Below are 22,487 nucleotides of genomic sequence, written 5' to 3'. Positions count from 1 at the left end.
TTCATCTTTGCAGTCTTCTCACGTCCCTGCCCCCTGGGACTCTTCAGTTTCTTCCTTTTCCCTTGCTCTTCAAACAAAATGCATTGTCACTGACTGACTGTGCCTGGGATGTTCTCCTTTCTCAGCTCTGCTTTTTGTCTTCCTTGGCTTCTTTTAAGTCCCAGCTAAAATCCCACTTTCCACTGGAAGATTTCCCCAATCTCTCTTAATTCTAATGCCTCCTCTCTTGTATTGTTTTTCTTATTTTCTTGTGATATAGCTTGTTGCACGTTTTCGTGTGTTATCATCTACATTAGCTCATTAGCTCCTTGAGGTCAGAGCTGTCTTCTGCCTTACTTTTTATCCCTGGTGCCTGCCACAGTGCCTGGCACCTGTAAGTGCTTAATAAATGTTGATTGGCTAGCTGACTGACCCTGTCCATTTTCTTTCACTGGGTGATTGACTTATCTTGTTTTCTGGTTATAATTTCCCTGATGACATCCATTATACTATTTTACCTGTGCCAGCCTTTGTTTATAATATATTGGTTCATGCCTGTCATTCAACTCTCCATTGTCCTTCAAAGCCTGTGCTCTATGACCTGCGAGGTAATAAAGTGGAAATGTCTCAAAAAAAGGGTACCACGTTAACTTTCATTAACAGAGAGCCCTGTGAAGGGAACAGGAAATCTGCCTATGTCAAAGAAAATAGTTTTTGGCTCCATTCTTTTCTAATACTATTACTTGTACAACATGTAAATAGAATGGGCTATATTGTACTTTCAGAAGATCTGACAAATAGAAGTATGTGTAGAATGATTTTATTCACACATGCGTACACACATATTCATGTGTGTGTAATGTAGCCATCTCTAGGATGGGAAGTTTCAGGATAACTTTATTGTATCTTTAAAAGTAATAGCAAGTAGTACATAAGAGATTTATAGTTTCTTTACAATCATTTTTTCTATTCTACCATACTATGTAAATGTTTGTTTTATTTCTTAAGTTCAGAATGAAATAAATACTTTTTTTTTAAAAAAAGAAAGAAAAGTATCATGTGTTACCTTTTGACAGACTTATTTCATTACTTCATGTTGTCATTACTTACCACAAGTCTTGTTTAAGGGTAAGACAGGCTTCTTGTTCTTGGGGGTGACAAAATTATGAGGCCAAAAAGAAAATTTTTTTCATTAAAGTCTTAGTCACTGCCAAATGATTCAGCATCAGGTATTGGTATCATTTGATCAATGGAAATGACATTAAAGAGAAAGCATTACCACCTGCTTTGCTGCAGTACCCTAAGGGCATGAGACATTTGTATCTGACTTGCAGCTGCCTTCCAGATGTGTGGTTTCCCTCCTTAGAATGTGAACTTCTTGGGGGCAGGAATCATCTTCCTTTTCTCTTTGTACCCCAACGCTTAGCATCATGCTTTTGCATATAGTAAACACTTTACAAGATACTTCAGACCCAGAATTTTGGATCTAAGGGTTGGACCAGAATGCAGAGGAAAACTCTGGAGAACTACCAAATGCAGCCCAAGCCACATTAAAACGTAATTGAGAAATATTTAACAAAACAATTAAAAAATAAAGTACAATTTAGATAATGTCATTTTTCTAAGTTGATGTGGTGGGCAGGGATCTGTTTCTGTTAAGAGTTTTGACACCACTTGAGTTATGACCCGTACATAAAACCAAACAGGTACCCAAACACTAAGAGAAGATCAGGCAGTGTTACAAAATAAGAAATGCAGGATATTGTTTTTCTCCTCTCTGTGTGCTTTTGTCTTCTTTTCCATGAAAATTAGACTCTCTTGGCATGAAGCTATTTATTATTCATCTTTCTGCTCAATGTCTGACGTAGCCAAAGTCTAATCCAGTGTGTTCTAGTGTCTGAAGAGGCAGAGTAGCACTGTTTTCAGACAGCTCAGAAGAGGAATAGCAGTTGTTAATCCATTTCCACATGTCTTGGTTGACACAAAGATACCTGCCCATGCCTACATATGCATATACAGCATAGCAAACGTTTACCCTTCTACAGGATACACATGGAGAAAATTACTGTGAAACCAGTGAATTGGATTACCTTATGCTCATACAGTCACATTATTTTGCCTATTTAGTGGATCATGGGATTCTAGGATTATTGATTTACAGATAGGAGGGACCTTTGCGTTTATTGAGTTCATTTCCTTCTGTTTTTCCAATAAGGATCTTGACTTCAGGTCTAACGCTATCTTACTAGCAGGTCACACTGCAAATGCAACTCTTGACCCTTCTTGGCTAAATTAGAATGTGTTCTGGAAAAATCTTAGGCTGGGTGAGGTAAAGTAAAGCTATTGTCTCAATCTATTGTGGAAGAACTTAAAGTAACACCCAGTTATCTTGATTCTTAAACCAGTTGTCTTTTTACTAAAGTGAGGGTTTTACTCTATTTTTGGTGTCATACTCCTTTTTTACCCTGGGAAAGCTTATGGACCCTTTCTGAGAATTATGTTGTTGTTGTAATTTTAAATTTATAGTAGAAGTAAGTGCTAAATTGGAATTAGAAGTTAGCAAAAAGTAAAGATATAAATATATATATATATCCTCCATCTAGTTTTATGTACCTCCTGAAATTGAACCCAAATTGAGCTCTAAATAGTTTTTTTAAGTGGAACATATTCATTGATTTTAGATATGAATTTTATTCATTTTCCTCTTTTCTTGGAACTGTGGATAGGTCCAGCCATTCTGGAAAGCAATTTGGAATTACATACAAAAAGTTACTAAACAGGTCATGCCTTTTGACCCAGTTGTATCACTTCTAGGATGATAGCCCCAGAGAGGAAAAAGAAAATGGAAAAGATCTTGTATAGCATTTCTTTCTGTGGCAGGAAAACACCTGGAAACTAAGAGGTGTCCATCAGTTGTCAAATGGCTAAACAAATTGTGATATATGAATGTAATGGAATAGTATTGTCTGGTAGGAAATGAGGAAAAAGATGATTTCAAAGAAATATACAAAGATGATGCACAGAAGAACGATTTGTACTACATCATCAAAGTTAGGAAACAAATAACTTTGAAGACTTAAACCTTTGGAAAATAAAATGAGCAGAACCAAGAGAACAATTTAAACTTAGAAACCTGGAAGAGCTCTGATCATGGGCATTCGTTATGTCCACCTCCTGACAGAAGTGGTGGGCTCAGGGTGCAGAGTGATACAGATATTTTTGGAGATGTCCAGTGAGGGAATATGTTTTTGTATTACCATGCATTTTTGTTTTGTTTCTATTGGGATAGGGCCTTGGAGGAAGAAAAAATAAATTACATGTCTTTGTTATTTTTTAAAAATCATGTAATATAAAAGCAAAAACAAACAAAAAGGTAGCTAAAATATAAATGTACTGCCATCTTGCCTTGCACATAGTAAGCCTGACTGGCATTGTTAGGACCCCTAGAAGTCACCTTCTATGGACAACATAGCATCAATTACCTATGCAGCTAAGGGCTAACAGTATGTCAGTTAGTTCAAACTTATTCCTAAGCATTAATTGGACCCTTAACTTGCTATAAACCTAATGAGGTACCTACCCGAAGCCATTTTTTTTTTAACAGACACCAGAAGGAGAACCCAGGACAGATTGAAGGGGGCAGTTGAGACCACTTTTTAGGAAAGACTTTGGTTAGCTAAGATACATTTTTCCATGTTGTCTGGCAGGTGAAAGGCCTTGAAACTATTTTATATAATGGGCAGTTGAGGTGTAGTTAACAGGAGTTTTACCCTGGAAAAGGAGATTTGGGCTTCTAGTATCACTGGTTTAAAGGACGGGTTCATGAAAGAGGGATTAGACCTGTTCTACCAGGCTCTAGAGGAAACTAAAAGAACGTGTAAAATGCGCAGAGGCAAATTTCAGCTTAATGTAAGAATTAAGAAAATAAAACAAACTTTCCAGCAGTTTGTGCTATCCAAATGTGAAATGAGCTGACTCCAGAGTTAGTGACTTTTCTGCTCACTATGTGTGTGTTTGTCCTTCGTTGCCGAAGAAGACCATGCCATCAGAGAAATAATGACATGACTTGCACTTGACTTTGTTTTGAGTGAGGGAGGGCTGTGCAGGTCACCAACCTCACTTCTCCTCCAGAGCCATCTGAATCCAGTGACCTGATGGTTCATCAGAATGACTGGAGATGACCCAGGATGAGGCAATTTGGGTTAAGTGACTTGCCCAAGGTCACACAGCTAATGAGTGTCAAGTGTCTGAGGTAAGATTTGAACTCAGGTCCTCCTGACTCCTGCACTGGTTCTCTATCCACTGCACCTAGTTGCAAACAAAGGGTAGATGACTACTTACTGAATATTCTGTAGGGGCTATTCTTGTTCAAGTAGAGGTCATCCTAGATCAAGGCCTGTGTTGGCCTGTGTGCCAGTTCTGGCCCATCCACCTACTTTTAAAACTGTAAAAACAGTCTTAGCTTGTAGGCCATTCAGAAATAGCTGGCAGGTCAAATATGAACAAGGATCGCCATTTGCCAACTGCGTTCCTAGATGGCCTCACAGGTCCTTTCCAACTCTGAAATTATGATTTTTTTTTTCTTGATCCTATCTGTAGCTTTTAGTTTTATGCTCTTGAAAGTATGTATATACTGTCAGTTCTGGCCTTTGGACATCGTTGATCTCTTGAGCACCGATTGCTGAGGTTGTGTTTGTATGTTGTCATTAAAGTATGCAACCAACTCAGATTAATACAAGGCATGAGTATACTTTTTGTCCGTTTTGCTGATCTTTTCCAATGCAACATTTTAACTTCTTTCTTTATGTGGAATCATCAATGATTTTATGTTTTGTTTTGTTTGAAATGAGATTTCTAGGAATCTTCCTGTGAGAATACTGGTCTTTTGTTTATTCAGTGCTGTATTTTGGGGAATGTACCTGAACACTTAAAAACAGAAGTGATATTATATTCTAGTACAGAGGCAAACCATTACTCTAGACGCCGATCATTGGATGGGATGTTACATAAAGTTGTTTGTTTTGTGTTAACAGGATCTCCAAAGATGGGTAAATGATGCCAGTGAACATGGTTTTGTTTTGGTGTCTTTTGGAGCTGGTGTAAAGTATTTATCAGAAGATATCACCCACAAACTGGCAGGAACCTTGTCAAGGCTGCCTCAAAAGGTGATTTGGAGGTAAGGCCATAAGAAAGCCAGGGAGCGTTTATATGCCTTTGATTTACACGATATCTGCCCCATCATTTAACCCTTGGGATCCAGTAACATTCAGCTCACTGAGTCACCAGCATTCAGTAACTGTTAGCTTTTTCAAGGTTAAATGGTAACTCTGTCATCATTTGGCTTCTCAGTGAATTGAAATTTAAGGGAGAATTTTGTAAAATTATCAAACTAATTAAGGAGGTTTCAGATTCACAACTAACAAAAGTTGGCATGATGGCAGCTTAAATTCCCATAATGGGAAATGCCCAAATTTATTCTAAACTTGATCTGTACCTCTGAAAACACCTTTATTTCATTTTAATTACAATGCAAACATTGATTTGAAGCATTAAGGCAGCTTGACAATGTAGTGGATAAAGTATTGGGCTTGGAATCAGGAAAAGAGGTGTTCAGCTTCCACCAGACTGTTCGTGGCTGTGTGATCCTTGTCAAATCCTTTACCCTCTCAATCTCAGTTCTTTTAACTATAAAATGGGGATGATAATAATAATGCCTGCCTCTTAGGGTAACATAGGAAGCACTTTGTAAACCTTCGAAGATCATATAAATGTGAACCATTATTATTGTCAGCATCATTATCATCATCATCATCGGTTAAATGCATATGGACAAGGTACTGTAATAAGTACTTGGGATACAGAGGTGAAAACATGACAGAACCTTTGTGTCTAAGCCCCATGCACACATATACATGTGAATGTCCCAGTTTATTCAGCTACTTTAGGGGCACTTTGATATTTCCAAAATAAGAATATTAATGAGACTATTTCCCTTCCCCTCCCTCCCCAAATGCCCTCTATTTGTTTTCTATGCACTTACATGTGCACATCTTATCTCTCTTTAGGGGTTACTAGGTTGTATAATGAGTACAGCGTTGGGCCTGGAGTCAGAAAGATCTGAGTTCAAATGTGACTTCAGATACTAGTTAACCTCTGTTGGCCTCATTTTCCTCTACTGTAAAATGAAGATAATAATAGGACCTGCCCCCCTATTGTTGGTAGAATCAAATGAATTAGCATTTGTAAAGTGCTTCAAGTGCCAGACTTATAGTAGATGCTTATCACTTCTTCCTGTTCCCTGTAGTAGGTAAGGTTCTTGAGGGCAAGGACTGATTTTGTTTTGTCTTTATGTCCCCAGTGATTAGCCTAGTATCTGGTACAGAATGGGAAAGCAGGAATTCCACAGAGGATTACCCCGAAGGAGAAGAGGTTATCTCTAGAGTACAGATAGCCTGTTGTCCAAAAGGCTGGACTCAGAAATCCAGAGGCATTTCCTGGATGATGACAGTAGTAAAATAAGCAGCCTTCTGTGAACACATGATGGTCTTCTAGTAACTACAGGCTGTGATAAACGTAGTGTTCCAGACCTTGTATCATGCTTCCAGAACCTCCCCTTCTCCTTTCCCTCATCCCATCTTCTTGCCATCTTTTCCCCTATCTGTTCCACCTGCCTTCTCCATTTCTTCTTCTGGGAGCTGTGATCAAGCCAGTCTTACCATTTCTTTTCAAAAGAGCATGTTGGTTGAATCCTCCCTGTGACCTTCCAGGCTAAAACACCTTCTCTGGCCACCACTAAGTGTTTACATTCACTCATTCATTAATATGGACTGAACTTGGCAGATTTGTCACAGAGGCCATTCCCAGTGCAAGAAGTCAGTATGAGATGGGATTCCTTCTGGGATTTTTCTCACTGAGGATTAAAACTAGTTTGATTCCATCCTTATTCTTCCTGTGCTACATTGAGTGATTCTCTAAGCACTCTATCTGGAGCCGTGATTAGTAAAGACATGTTCTGTGACCCTGCCATATGAAAATTAGCTTCAGACCTCTGCTTCATGTGCCTCTTAATCTGGGGAGAGCAAAGTACTTCTCTCTGTCTAACCATGGGGAAGCCAGAGGAAACAAATGTGGAGGGAATGAACTGGTACAGACTGGAGAATATATGTATGTATCCAAGGGTTCACAGATCAGAGGGAAGTGTTTGTGATTCCAGGGAGAGGGAACTTAGAACTTGGAGAGGCCCCAAAAGACTTCTTTCCTGGTGTGCACATGTGCAGCAAAAAGGACCTTTTCCTGTTGGCCTACTCTGATATGTCCTCTTTGGTATTTTCAGTTTGTGTACACACCTTCTGAGCAGCAAGAGAGGCATTGTTCTCCCTACACTAACACACCCACCCCCAGCTTTTGAACATGTGAGTTTACTTTAGTTAGTTCGTTCCTTGGATATTCATCCAGTTTTTCACCCAGGCTTAAGTGTGAATTAACTTTTTCTGAGCCACAAAATTGTCCCAGATTCTATAGCATTTATTTGTTCTTGAGAATGGTCATCTCTTCATCAAAATCTTATCCTAACTACAGTTTCTTACATGGGTTTATGCATATGAGCTTTCATGTTCTCTATGTGTATAAGGAATGAGAGCGAAGGTCCTATTGTGGATAGTCTCTCTGCTTCCCTCCCTCTTTTCCTCCCTTTCTTCCTTCCAACATTCATGATGTTCAGACCACTGTGCTAGGCACTGGGAAAGATTAGGCAAGGTTCTTGCCTTCGTGGACCCTTATTTGGGCAATAAGATGGAAACACGAATATCTTTTTTGTCATACCCCAAATAATGATAGTACAGAAAAGTCACCAACTTTCACTTCATTGTTACTAAGTCAAGCATCGTGTGTTCGAGCATAATTGTGTAAAGTAGTGGAATGTCAAACTTCATTTATCTTCACTTGCTTTATATCCAGTGATATGTTTTCCATCTCTCTGTCTTCTGAATGGTTTCTTTTCTGCTGCGTTTTAGGTTTTCTGGACTCAAACCAAAGAATCTCGGAAATAACACAAAGCTCATAGAATGGCTGCCCCAGAATGACCTGCTCGGTGAGGCTCTTTCTCTGTTGCTTCTGTTTGCTGTGGATTATGGAAATGCAGTCATTGTGTTTGTATCTTAAGAACTGTGCAGAAATACAATTTTGTTCAGATAGTTTGATTCTTGGATTACTGGACGTTTGTGATAAATTTCATCAAATAGTTTGATTCTTAAATTGCTTCTAGGCTTCTTAAATATTTTTTTTTCTTTTTAGCAAATTGTTGATTGTATCTGCAGGGCATAATACAATCATACTTATATGCAGTGTTTTCCTATTACAATAATATTGTCATTTTGTGCAGTATTTGAAAATTTTTTTCAATGTACTTTTAAACTTATTTCAATTTTTACAAATATCCTATGAAATTACCAGGGTAAGTATTTTTCACTCTAATTTTGCAGATGAGGAAACTGAAAAACTAGGATGTCTAAGGGACTAACCGAATTCACACACAGCTAGAAGGTGGTAGAGATATAAGTGTAACCCAAGTCTTCTGAATTCTAGTCAACCACATTTTGGTGTTTAGTTGAATTTAAAAGGTCACAGAAAACAAAGGAGAACAGTTTAGTAGAGTGAGTGGGAGGAAATTTCAAGCAACCCTTCTGATTCTATGATACTTGGCTTTAAACTGGAGAAATGCCCTCCCATCTTTGGTCTCCTGTCTGATTTTCTAAATGTCTGTCACCGGGAGTCCACCCCACTGTGCTGAAGGCCTTTCTCAATTTCTCCCAACATCACAGGGGTACCAGAGGAGCCTTCTGATCATCTGCTTGTCATCTTTTTCCATATAACCATCCTCCTCGCCTTCTAATTCCTTGATGACAGCCTTTGCTCTTGTCCTTCCTGGTTCCTCATTGGTGGTGTGTTGTAGCCTGCCGTACCAGCCATGGGCCTCTGCATTACTGCTTTATGATCTTTAAATTGAGGTTCATGCAAAAGGATAACCAACCTTTACTCTGGACATCCACATCAAGATAGCTACACTGTGTTGGGGAGCTGTTCCTGTAATTGCTTTACATCCCAGCCCAAATGCATACCATTCACGAATAGCCTATATTCAGCTCAGTTGCTTATCTTTGCATGGTGTTCAGTTCCCACCCAAGTATTCCTCACTCCCTCATCATATATTTCCTCCCGCTCCTGACTTACAGCCCTTTCAGCATTACCTCAATTGCTCGGACCACAGCACTGTGTTTTTTCTCTGTACAGTAAAAACCATTGTCAGCGTGCTGTCCAAACACCCAGAGATCAACTCCCTGACAAAGCTGTGTTGGTTACCAGCATCAGGAGGACCTTCTGATGTGATAATCCCTTACTAGCTTATAGGTAATCAATAATCAGTAGATTATTGATTGGTAATCAGTATTGGTAATCAATAACTATAGATAGCTCTTTGGTCACAGAGAATAATTTGTTCTTCAAATTCTATCAGTTTTCCCTCCCTAGAGAGCTATCATGACCTCTCTTCCTTGCTCATTGCAGTAAATTCTACCATATTCAAATAAGATTTCCTTTTCGATGAATATTTTCCCACATTCTGCACATTTATTCAGGGTCTCTCCAATCCTCAAATTAATCACTGCCTGTCTATTATTTCTTCCTTTTGTTATCAGTTTGTCTCTGCTTGTGCTTCTCTTCTCTGAATTACTCTTCCATTTCTCTTTAATTTATAGTCTCAAAATCTACAAAGAGTATTAAGAGATTAAGTGACTTATCCACAGTTACACAGCCAGAAAGTGTCTGTAGGGAGATTTGAATGCAAGTCTTCCTGATTTTAGAACTCTGGCCAAATACAAGGGTCAGTGTGAATATCATCATTTCCAAGTTAAAGGACAAGATCAGTTGTGTGCTAATAAATGTCTAACTGCTGGCTTTCTGGGGCAAAAAATGTTCACATGACACAATTAAATCTTGTGTTCATTTTTTCTCAATCACTTTCTTAAATGTAACCAATTACTAAAACAAATTTAAAAAATAATCCTTACCTGCCTCCATTTATAAGATGATCTGTCAGCTCTTGACCTGGAGTCTCATAAGTCTGTGGCTTTTTTTGGGGGGGACAAACTGGCTTCTATTCTTCTCTTCCTTTTCAGCCTGAATCTTTCCCATCTAAGACTCCTTTTTCCAGCTCTTATGTCAGCTAGTGACTCCTTGAGGCACTGAAAAAACAACTGCAGTCTCTCTTGGACCCTTTGTTGTTGCCAAGGTTTATACAGAGTCGTTTAGTGTTCTGTGGCCCCATCAGGTCCACAGAGTCCTGAATTGTTTTTGCATGTTTTATTCTGGATGATCATCTTTGCGGGTCCCTCTCGTTGTAAAAATATTAGGATTCCGTTTGACCTGGGCCTCTTTAGTAGGTTGATTTAATGTGTTGCAGCACAAGATAGTAAAAGAGAAGGCCAGTGTCTTTACAGTAGCCCGATGATGTGGTTGAGTCACCTAAAGTGTGTGGTCTGCCAGATGAGTATTTGTCATACTTGATTCAGTTCAGTAGAAGCAGTGGTAGGTGTGGAGTCCAAGGAGCCGGGAACACAGACACAGACATAGATATGGAGACAGGCAGACAGACAGACAGACAGACACACACACACACACACGTTTCCAAAGACTGGAATACCCACCACAGGAACTCCTATACATAGATTTTAATGTATATATATAGATATACATAGACATACATTTTTATAGCATTTACATTTTACAGTTTCTTTTTAGCAGCTTTATTTTCATTATTTCATAAGAAGCAGTGCTGGATAGTGGATGGAATGCCAGACCTTCAGTTAGGAAGCTCTGGGTTCAAATTCTGCCTGGAGTCAGAGGACCTATGTTTGCTACCAGTCTGATCATGAGAAAACCCCCTGAAAACCCCATGATCATTTGTTAACTCATTTGTGAAAGGAAGGGACTGGACCAGGTGGCCCTTTTAGCCCTAGATCTGTGTGATTTCTGATTGTTAACCTCTGAAGGTCTAGGGCAGCTCATCGTAAAAAATGATGCAATCTGCACTCTGTGTTGGTAAAAATTCCCATGCTGGGAGTTCCTCAGCTCACTCAGATTAAAAATAAATTGTTAAAATGCTCCTTTAAAGCCACTTACAATAACCAGTTATCAAATACCAATCTTTTAAGCTATTACCAGTAATAAACAATTTATTCAGAATTGTTTTCCATTTCTAGAAACATCTGTGACACATTTGTACCTCTGCAACAGGGGTTCTTCACTTGGGGACAGATTGATGGGGAGTGGGGGTGGGGAAGTGTCTATGAATTTGGATAGGAGAAAAATTATATCTTCATTTCCACTAACTTCTAACTGAGCTTTTTCTTCTCCCTCAATTATAAATTCATTCAGCAAGTATTCTGAGAAGGGATCCATATGCTTCAGAATACTTTCAAAGGGTGTCCTTGACCCAAAAAAGGTTAAGAAAATCTCTACGCTATATGTAACATTCCTTTTTCATCATTGCTCCCTTCTTTAGGACACTCAAATATTAAAGCCTTTCTTAGCCATGGTGGCTTGAACAGCATTTTTGAAACTATGTACCATGGAGTTCCTGTGGTAGGTATTCCACTCTTTGGAGACCATTATGATACAATGATCCGAGTTCAGGCAAAAGGCATGGGGATATTGCTGGAATGGAAGTCGATGACTGAACAGGACTTATATGAAGCCTTGGTGAAAGTTATTAATGATCCAAGGTAAGGAATATTTATTGGTTTCCTTTATTATTGAAACAGATGAAACATAGAAGATAAGAGGTTTTTAAATCTGTCCATGCTGTCTTATGCATAGCTTCCTTCCACTATAATATGAAAAAGTATTGCAACATATAGCATCCATATTGTGGCTAGAAGTTGCCAGGTTTCCCTCCAGCATCAGAGAGGCATGCTCGCCTTGGCCATTCTGTGTAGGTCTATTTACTGAAGCTGCTTGATCCATTCTAGGCTGACCATCCCCTCCCACAGTCCCCTGTTCAAAAGCACCTTATTGCACCTGGCTTTCAGAGTGGTTACATGTGTTATGGCATGCAGTGAAGGCCCAGGTTCTAACTCAGGCGACTCCTTTCTTGTTGCTTTTAGGGAGAGGTAATAAGGGGAATAAGTGTCACTACATTCAGGACCAAGCAAGAATTGTCTCTTACCCTTGGGCCTGTGGTAATAATTTGTTCTAAGACTTGATGATGCCCAAATGAGTCCTGTTCTTAATGTTCTGCATAGCATTCTTGTTAAGGCCCAGATGCCAATTTACATGCAAACATTGGCTCCAATTTCCCAAAAGAATTTTCATGCAGATTTTGCATGTATAAATGTAGTCTGTTGTAGGCATCTTTCTCTATGCCATAGGCTTTTCTAGAGATTAAAAAAGTGATTCCCCTGAGATAGAACTAATTCTGTAGTTTTGGAAGAAGAACCAGTTAATAAGAATCTCCATTGTCAATAAGGCCAGCTGAGCCCTACTCTGCTAGGTAAGTCTAGAAACACCTATCTGCATAGCAGGGGTATATTTAAAGTCCTAGATCTACAATCCCATCCCATCCACATTCTTTTTCCTTTCAAAGTCAGACTTTGAAACAATTGTGGCTTTTTCTACAATGATGAATTTTATGAACAATGTAAATTTTAAAACAAGTGTGATAAAGCATGTTTACTGGGTGAACAGTGAGTAAACTATCTATAATATTTGGAAATATGAGTCTTTGGACCAAAAGGCTTTTGTGGACTCTTCCCAATGGGTAAAGCTCTTGAGATTGGAGCTCCCTATCCTGGAAGTTCTCCACTTCCAGGGGACAAGAAGAAAACACCAGATACTTAATAGCTTAATGAAGAGGGGAGCTGTCATGTGGAGGCAATTTTCGGGTAGCTAGTACCCTCCAAGTCCAAGACTGAGCTGGGCCTCAGAAATTGTCAAAGAAATGAAGAGTCTGGTCCAGTTGTCTTGTCATCACTGCTATAGAGAGAGTTGCTCTGGCAAACTGGGTAGGTCATTGTACCATCCAAAAATTTTGCATCCACCAGATCAGTCAAGTATTGATTAAGTACCCATTGTGCTGAAGTCAGTGTGGTAGGTGTACAGAAGCAGAAATGAAACATTCTTTGTCCTCAGAGAATAAGCTGACATTCTACTCTAGATGGTTCCAGGGTTGTCCCAAAGCTACTGCAACAATTTGGGACAGGCATGAACCCAACCAACTTGGGGATAAAGAATCATCTAACAAGAGACTAGTTCTCTCATGGCCTCATTTGAGTAGCTGAATATATTCTTAATGTGGCTTTATAATTTTAAAAAGAATTGCTGATTTCCAACAACTGAGGGAGATCAGTAATACAGGCAGGTAGTACAGTACCCTTTTTTTTTTTTTTTTACAAAGAGAAGTAGCTTGGCATGGCAGATTTAAGAACTGAATTCAAAGCCTAGAATGCTAGCATTCAGGTCACAACTCTGACATATCCTGACTGTGTGACCATGCATAAGTGACAATATCTCAAGGTTCTAGACAACTCTCTTTAGACTGTGTGTTCTTCCTTTGTTGCCCAAGAAGACCATGCCATCAGAGAAATGATGACATGACTTACTTTGTTTTGAGTGAGGAAGGGCTATGCAGGTCACTAGCCTCACTTCTCCTCCAGAGCCATCTGAATCCAGTGACCAGATATTCTTCAGGATGACTGGAGATGACCCAGGATGAGGCAATTGGGATTAAGTGACTTGCCCAAGATCACACAGCTAGTGAGTGTCAAGTGTCTGAGGTGAGATTTGAGCTCAGGTCCTCCTGACTCCTGCACTGGTGCTCTATCCACTGCATCACCTAGCTTTAGACTGTAAATTGCAGAGAATGTTCCAGCCTGCATTGGTAGAGAGAACTGCCTCAACTTACAGTTCCCTGTGCTAATGAAATCACTGGTCCGATTGGTCAGCCCTCTTTTATAGATATGGAGACAGGTTTAGAATGGTGATCAAATGACTTATCCAAACTGACCAGGCTTATGATACCCTGTTCCCATCTTGTGATATTAAATGTCATACCTCCTGAAAGGCGATCCTCCCCAGAAAAGCCTTCACAAATGTGACTTACTTTCGTTTTTTAGCAACAAGATTTAAATTGTATTTGGAGGTAGATTTTATTATTAGTTGTTATTTACAAATAAATGATTAAAATTCATTTTCTAGATCTCTAGTGTCCAAGTTTAACATTAATAGGATTGTCTTTCTCTCTCTGAACATTTTGTTTTCAAAAAACTTTGTAATGGGAAACTTCTATTTCTCTTTTATTAGCTCATTAGAAGTAATATTAAATCTCACAGTATAGGGTTAGAGTTTGAAGATTCAGGAGAAGTCAGTTTATGCTATTACATATTTTAGAAAAGTTAAACTTTATTATAATATGATTACATTATGGAAGTCAGGGTGGCTTAATGAATAGAGAACTGGTCAGGAAGAACTAGGTTTAGGCTATGCCTCTGTACTTGCTGTACATAACCCTGAGTAACTTATTTAACTTCTCACTGTCTTGGGCAACCATCTGCCTTGGCAGAAGAGGTTTCCTCTTTAGGAGTTCCCATATTGATAAAATCACAAATTCAATCAATTAATCAATATATATTAAGTGCCATCTATGTGCCAGCAACTGTGCTGAGTGCTGGGAACACATAAAGTAAAAGACGGTCTCTGCCCTCAAGGAGCTTACTGTCTAACAAAGAGACAAATTGCAAATAAATATGTACAAAGCAAGCTAGATGAAGGATGCAAGACATACAGGATGCCTGGAGTGAAGACATGGAGGAGCAGCCAAGAGGCCAGGGTCACTGGATCAAAGAACATGTAAGAGAGAAAAGTGTAGGAAGATTGGAAAGGTAGGAGGGATGAAGGTTATGAAGAGTTTTGAATGCCAAATAGAGCATTTTTTATTTGATCCTGGAGGTGATTATAAGCTTCTTAAGTTTATTGAGGGGTGGGGCACGAGATGGGGTTGGGGAGGGGGGTATTGATTTGGTCAAACTTGTGTTTTAGAAAAATCACTGAACGAAAAATGGATTGGAGTGGGGAGATACTTGAGAATGGCAGACTCATCAGCAGGCTGTTGTATTTATTCAGATGTGAAATGATTAGTGCCTACACCAGAGTTGTGGCCATGTTAGATGAGAGATTTTGTGGCAGTAAAATCATTATACCCTGGCAACAGATTAGATTGGGGGAAGTAGAGAGGAATCCATGATGACTCCTAGGTTGTGAACCTGAGGGTCTGGGAGGATGGTGCTGCCCTCTGCAGTAATAGGGAAGTTAGGAGGGTTCGGGGGGCAAAGATGAAGAGTTTGGCTTTGAATATGCTGAGGTTAAGATGTGTCCTGGACATGTAGGTTGAGATTACTAAATGAAGTTGGAGGTAGAGGAATGGAGGGCATCAGAGGGTTTGGAGCAGGGCAGACAGATTGGAGAATTGTCAGCACAGAGACGGTCGTTAAATCCATGGGAGTAAAGTAGTGCAGTGGGAGAAGAGAATAAAAGACAGAAGCCGGGGGACACTTGGCGTTAGAGGGCATGATCTAGAAGAGAATCCAGCAGAGGAGACTGGGAAGGAGCAGTCAGGTGGCCAGGAGGAGAACCAGAAGAGAGCAGTGTGCTGAAGACCATCAGGGAGGAGAGAGGCTCCAGAGAGCTTAAGGAGAACCAGGACCGAGAGAAGGGCTTTGGATTTGGCAGCTGAGATCCTTGGGAACTTTGGAGATAGGAAGCTGGATTAGAGGGTTAAGAAGAGAGTAGGTGGAAAGTAAGTAGAGGTACCTATGGTAGACAGGGCCTTCTCAAGGAGGTTAGCTGCCAAGGGCAGAAGAAATGAGATCATAAGTAGGGATGGAAGGTTCAGGTGAGGAAGAGTGTGTAGGCTGTTGAGAATGAGCCAATAGAGAGGGAAAGATTGAAAAGAAATGATATAATAGGGGATGACGGAGGGGCGGTCTATTGGTCCAGTTCAAACAAACAGACCAGCACCATTAAAAAACATTGTCAATGGGAATATTGTGAATAAGTGAGTAACTACTCTGAGATGTTACCTCCCCCACCTGCTCTGTTATCCTAAACCACAGGCAAGCCAAGAAACGTATTAAGGGGCTACCCTCTTGTAGTCTTAGTGTGTTCCAGATGGTGGGGTGTGAACTGCAAATAGTGTGTCTAAGGAGTGAATCTCATCCTCCCTCTATAAATGGTGTACTTACCCATTGCTCAACTAGACAGATTGTTATTATCAAGTCCCATTGAAGAATGTGTGATATTAACGTTTTAAACCTTATTTTCTCTTCCCTTGTTGCCACTTAGCTACCGTGCACGTGCCCAGAAGTTGTCAGAAATTCACAAGGATCAGCCTAGTCACCCTGTTAATCGGACTGTCTATTGGATTGATTACATTCTCCGTCATAATGGAGCACACCACCTGCGGGCCGCTGTCCACCATATCTCTTTCTATCAGTATTTTTTACTGGATATCGTCTTTGTGCTGTTACTGGGTGCTGCATTACTTTACTTCATTCTGGCAAGGATGGTCAAATTCACCTACAAACAAAGCACACGTCTCTGGTCTAGAAATGAGCACAGCACTATTAATGGACATTACCACAATGGAATCCCCAACGGCAAGTATAAAAGAAATGGCCACATTAAACATGAGAAGAAGGTCAAATGAGCCAACCCACCTGCATTATCTCAAGGAATCAGTTCAGTAGTTGAATTTTTATCACTGTAACTTAGTCTAACAGCTACTTAAAGGAAAACCTCAGTAAACAAATTCTAACACTCCCCTTTGTAACCTTACAGGATGAAATTCTACGGAACTAAGATGTCTTAAAAAAGAAAAAAAGCACAAACCTAAAATGCAAAAATGTATTTCATTCTTAATACTGATGCAGAGAGGTATTTTGGCAATGAAATTTTTAGTAGCCTTAATTCTTTGAATCGATTGAATGACCCTAAGAGTTTTTAGTTTCAAAACCAGAATGTGTATGACCCAGGTAAGAAATTTTCTGTCTTATAAAAAGTATTTTTTAGTTTAGTTTTTTTTAATGCTTCTCTCTTAATTGAGAGAATTTCTGCTGGCTATGTATTAAATTTGTTGAAGTCATAACAGTCCTAAGAATGAGATTGAGAATAAGGCCATGATCCCAGAATATTTAGCACCCAGAAATTTAACAGATTGGAGACACAGAATTCTACTATGAAAGAATGTTTCCTCCCTAAACTGAGCACTGAAGGAGAAAATGATCTTTTTATTATATGTGAACTCTTGGCCTCTGCTATTGAAAACATGAAATTAAGTAATGGTACAAATGATTGTCACTTAAGAGATGTACACATATTTTGTTTTCTTCTTGTGTTTTCCATTTACCAATAACTTTCCTCTGGACAAATTTTATGGGATTTTTTAAAAAGTTAATTTCAACAAAGAGCACAGACGTGTTGAAAATAATAATTAAGAAGAAATGAAGCTCTGACAACAATGTTTTTGCAGAAGGTTTCACCTTGTATACATAGCATTATGAAAGGGAGTTTCTCTCTCTCCTTTCTCCCCTCTCTCCCCTCCCATCCTTTTCTTCCTTCCTCTTTTTCTGTTTTCCATTCCTTCCTTTATTCCTTCCTGTCTTTCTCTCTTACAGACTTTTTTTTACCAGAGGAGGGAAAGTGGTATATGAAAAAATATTTCAAGTCTTTCCTATAATAGGATATTTATACCTAAAATTTGTTCCATTTGAACAGTTCTGTATCAAAAGGAGAAAAAAAAAGTCAGCATCTTCTTTGTTCCTTCTGCTGGTTCGGGCCACACTCTCTCATTCCACTGTTGACAATATTTTATGCTCTCAAAAATGGGACAGGCACTTCTCTTAGTTGGGAACTGCTTTTTTGACAAGAAGTTTAAAATCAAATCCTATGTACCATACATAAAGACCACAGAGATCATGTCTTTCTTTTCCCAACATGATCCTCATTGCCCCCTTCCCCTGGCAGTCTCTTTCAATCATTGTGGCTGACGTGGGACATCAACAGTATTGAATTGAGAACAGGGATGCTGGAAATTGGGCAGAAAATAACCAAAACGATCCATCCTGCTGAAACCGTCGAGGTCGGCAACTATGAGTTTATTTCCATGTCATTCTGTTTACTTGGTGTTTGCACTACAGATGCTGAGTGTATGCTTTATTTATATATAGTTTTAAATCTCATGTCTCACCAAGAAAAGGGAAAAGAACCATTTATCTAGTCTTGTTCACTAACATAGGAAACGTTATGAAAATTAGATAAGAGCATGGAAGAATCATCATCATACACAGTGACGTGACATTTCATTAGCAATCCCACCAGGAGCCGCCATCCCTTTGTGCAAGTTCATGTCACATATAGGTTTCTGATGTACAGTGCAGACAAGGATGCTGCTTTCTGAATACTTGAAGAAATGGTATTATAAATAAGCCTATTAGCGATGCTTTTTTTCTTTTTTCTTCCTTTTTTTCCTTTTTTTACATTCTTAGCATAATGGGACAATTAAAAGAGCACTCATAAACACAGGCAATGATTGGTGGGGTGGTAATAGGACTTAGAGTGTATGAATGAGCTGGTTTTACTGTTTTGGGTATTGAAGAAAATAGCTAAGACAAGCACTGACCGGATGATTAAGCCTAAGTTAATCTCCACTGTGATAAAACAAACAACTTAAACAATAAACATGAATTTAATAGAGAAAAATATGGTTGATAATAAGTTTTTTTTAGATGATGTTTCATAGAATTCTGCGCGTCCACTCCACTCTCTTCCTGCTCCCCAGATTCTTCATGTGTGCGAGCATGAACACAGCACATCTGTGTGTCGTGCATTCTGTCTGAGGCGATTTTTGTCCTCATATAATCTGGGGGCGTTAGTGTTGAGCAGCATAAACACACTTTTGTACCCGAGCATCACAGAAGTAAAAACGCCAGGCACGGGTTTGCACTGAGCAGTTTTGTTTCTTCATAATACGCTTATTGTTGGTTGGTTTCAATAAATGAGTGATTTCAGGATTTGCACACTTGTTCTTAATCATCCAATAAAGTACAATATTCGAGAAGCTTGGGTTGTCTTTCCTTAGAGAAACAGCGGATTCAAACTTCCTCATAGCTTGCCAGGGGGTGTTAAAAGCCAAAGAATTATGTCTTTCCCTCCTCCTCCCCGCCACCCACTTAGTATCACAAGGTGGTATGACAGCTGTCCCTGAAGCCTAGCTGTGTGTCTCTGGGCAAGTCATGTCCAGAGGTGTGCTGAGCTCCAACCAGCTCTGGAAAGCAGATTCTGAAATTTTCATGTACACTTCAGACATTGGTGAACACTAGAAACTGTGAACATTTACACCTCCAACATGGGCAAACGCTGGAAGTCAGGGCTTGAGTTATTGTTTTTGTTGATTAGCTACACTTAACAAAGCAGTGAAGAAAATGTTATACAGTATAGATTAAAATTTAAAGTATGTCTTGTATGGAGAGCCAGTTGTTAAAATTTATCAGTACACTACCTTGCAAACTCTGCAGTTTCAGAGAAGGACCTGACCTGCACTGGAAGAAGGAGTTTCCTTAACTGAGAATTCCATATAGCAAGGAAGACACAAGTCCATCAGCCTCTGTTTCTATTTTGAGGACTACTTATTCTAGGTCAGTGACACCTGGCCACAGAGATGTGGCCATTCATGGCTGTGGCTTTCCTCTTTAGAACTGGGGAAGGTCTCAGTGTGCTGTAATGGGACAGTTGGCTCTGGGAGGTTGGGGGTTGGGGGAAGTAAGCTTAACACACTTCTAAGTTTAATTTGCAGGATAACATTTTCTCCATCACTTTCTTAAGTGTAGACAGCCAAAAAAACAATCAACCAGGGCCTAATTTCTAGCCTCAGGGGTATTAATACTCACAACTAAAAATTTAACAGCTGACTCTTGAGAGCAGATTTGAGCTGGACCCAGTACCTCCCTGCTGAAGGTCTGACAAGTAGGGGTTAAGAGGTGCTGTTTCTCACCATTCTAGATCATGGAGAGCAGAGGAGGGAGGGAGAGACTTAACAGGATGTAATCTTCCCTTGCTTCCTTCCTTCTCTCTCACTGTTCTAACCTGGGTCTTTGGGCTCACATGATGCTCTGGATTATTTAAGCCTAGTCCAAGTGTTGCTCTGATTGGCTTAAAAAAAAAGAAAACAGCACTGCTGTTTTACTTAGTGTGAAAGCTTTGTTGCCAATTGATTTTGTGATGTTGGGACAAGTCGTATCTTTTCTGGTGCTTTAGCCATTGTTTCTCTTTTGGCCAGTAAGCCTGAGAGTCTTCCCCTCCCAGTTTGACTTTCTTTTTTTTAAGGGGCCATCCCTTGACTCACTCTTCAACAGATCTATTCATGGAATATCTGTTGCCTCATTCAGAGTGAGAACTTGGAAAGACCTGAGCTTAAAAAAGCCAAGGTTTCCCACTGCATGCTATGTCATCTCCAGTTCTTCTGATCTGTATGTGGCCACTGGACCCAGATGCCTCTGGATGAGAAAGTGAGGCTGGTGACTTGCACAGCCTTCCCTCACTCAGATCCAATTCAGTGCAAGTCATCGCATCATCTGGGTTTTCTTGAAGAACTAACGACAAATCACAAATTTCCTAATGTATAAAAGCAAGAATGTTGGAGTAGATGAATTTTTTGTTCCCTTCCAACTCTTAACATTCCATAAGAAATATATGACAGTCACATCCTCTTATTTATAATAACCTCCAATCAGGGGTTCCCAGGGTTTTACAGGTCTGAATTCAGGGAAGCAGGTTTGTCCACCTTTCAGGTGCAGGGACAGAAGCCTTCACTCAGTAAGTTACTACTTGCTTAGTTAGCAGTGGCAACCTTGGGCTGGCTTTTGGAATTATTTTCTGCATTAGTGATGTATATATATAGTGTTTTAAGTTTAGAAAATGCTTTTAAAAATATTACCTCATTTTATCCTTAAAACAACCAAGAGTTAAGTGATATTATCTCCACTTTATACATGAAGAAACTGAAATAGATTATTTCTTCAGGGCCATGTAGCTGGTAAAGCACCTAAGGTCGGATTTGAATTCAGACCTTTTGACTCCAGGTATAACACTCTGTCATTAACATATTCTGGTATTCCTTTATTGAAAATTATGTGGGGGAAAAGACTACAAAGTTTATTTCTTGGGACTACGCGTTGATTTTTTTGGGGGGGGAGGGGGGGATTGTCTAGCATTTATTTTCTCTCCATCTACCCTATCCTCTCCCTGAAAAAAGAAAAGCAGAATCTTTGTATTATACATAGTCAAGCAAAGCAATTTTTCACACTGACCATTTTTTAAAAAATGTATATCTCATCTGCAAAAGAAGTCCACTAGTCAGGAGGTAAGTAGCATGTTATCCTTGGTTCTCTGGAATCATGGTAGGTCAGAGTTCTTAAGTCTTTTGAAGTTGTTTTTTTATTTCATAAGATTTCACATAGAGTATTTTTTATGTAAACACCTTGAATAGGTATACAGGTAAACAGTAATTTAATAAATAAAAGCAAATAAATTCTTAGGTAATTCCAGACAATTTCTTGACAATTACAACTTAATTATTTTGGGTATCTTTGACATTTTTTTCCCACTTTTAGAAGTAGAGATTTTCCTGTCTCATTTCTGTACATGAAAATGATGATTAATTTGCCTGTTGACCCTCTTTTCCTCCAAGGTAAATACTCAAAATCTTGTCATTAAAAATTCATTCACTCCACTTTGAAAATCAGCTATTTGGATATGAATATAGTGGAACAAAGGACACATCAGTTCCAATGGCTAGGCCAATAATCAACTTTATTTTTTTGTTTAATACGTGAATCATTTGCAAAACTATTAACAAGTATAAAATCACAGGAACATACATTTTTATTTCTTTTGCTTTTTGTTTTGTTGGCAAGACAGCCTGGGTTAAGTGACTTGCCCAGGATTGCTCAGATTTGAACTTAGGTCCTCCTGACTCCAGGATCAGTGTTCTATTCATTGGGCCACCTAGCTGTCCAGCATAAGTATTTGCAAATAGGATAATCCTTCCCAGTTTATCTTCAGCTATTTTTGAATTCTTTGCCATGAAGCAAACATGACGTTTTACAAATTCTGTTGCCTAACCAAGTAGTTACTACAGATTGTCTTCCTTAATAATTTTTGAAACCTGGAAATGATTGATTACCTAGGAACATACAGATTTTGGGGGCAGATGTTGCTTTAAAATCATTGCCCTGCTCCATTCTAATTTTAACGGTTACACATTTCAACTAAAGAAAATAAGCAATATTTTTATTTTTTATGGCAATACACATTGGAAGCAAAGTCCTGAAAGAATCTGATTGGAAAAATGAGAGATAGTCAAAAGCGGATTACATGCCAATACTGGAAGCCCTCAAAACACAGAA

General features: G+C 39.2%; 1 protein-coding gene across 3 annotated transcripts in view; it reads left to right on the top strand.

The window, feature by feature from the left end:
* UGT8 (UDP glycosyltransferase 8) overlaps nucleotides 1–19,141 on the top strand; it is a 104,068-nt gene extending 84,927 nt beyond the window's left edge. For all 3 annotated transcript variants that reach the window (XM_072624479.1, XM_072624480.1, XM_072624481.1), the window contains exons 3-6: nucleotides 5,013–5,155; nucleotides 7,992–8,068; nucleotides 11,537–11,756; nucleotides 16,369–19,141. In XM_072624479.1, coding sequence (XP_072480580.1) covers nucleotides 5,013–5,155; nucleotides 7,992–8,068; nucleotides 11,537–11,756; nucleotides 16,369–16,732 — 804 coding nt within the window. In that variant the 3' untranslated portion in view covers nucleotides 16,733–19,141. The remainder of the gene's footprint in view (nucleotides 1–5,012; nucleotides 5,156–7,991; nucleotides 8,069–11,536; nucleotides 11,757–16,368) is intronic.
* The last annotated feature ends 3,346 nt before the right edge of the window (nucleotides 19,142–22,487 follow it).

Source organism: Notamacropus eugenii, chromosome 7, assembly GCF_028372415.1.
Source record: "Notamacropus eugenii isolate mMacEug1 chromosome 7, mMacEug1.pri_v2, whole genome shotgun sequence".
Taxonomy (NCBI): Eukaryota; Metazoa; Chordata; class Mammalia; order Diprotodontia; family Macropodidae; genus Notamacropus; species Notamacropus eugenii.
Note: the sequence above shows the minus strand (reverse complement) of the source record. Positions and strands in the feature narration are given on the sequence as shown.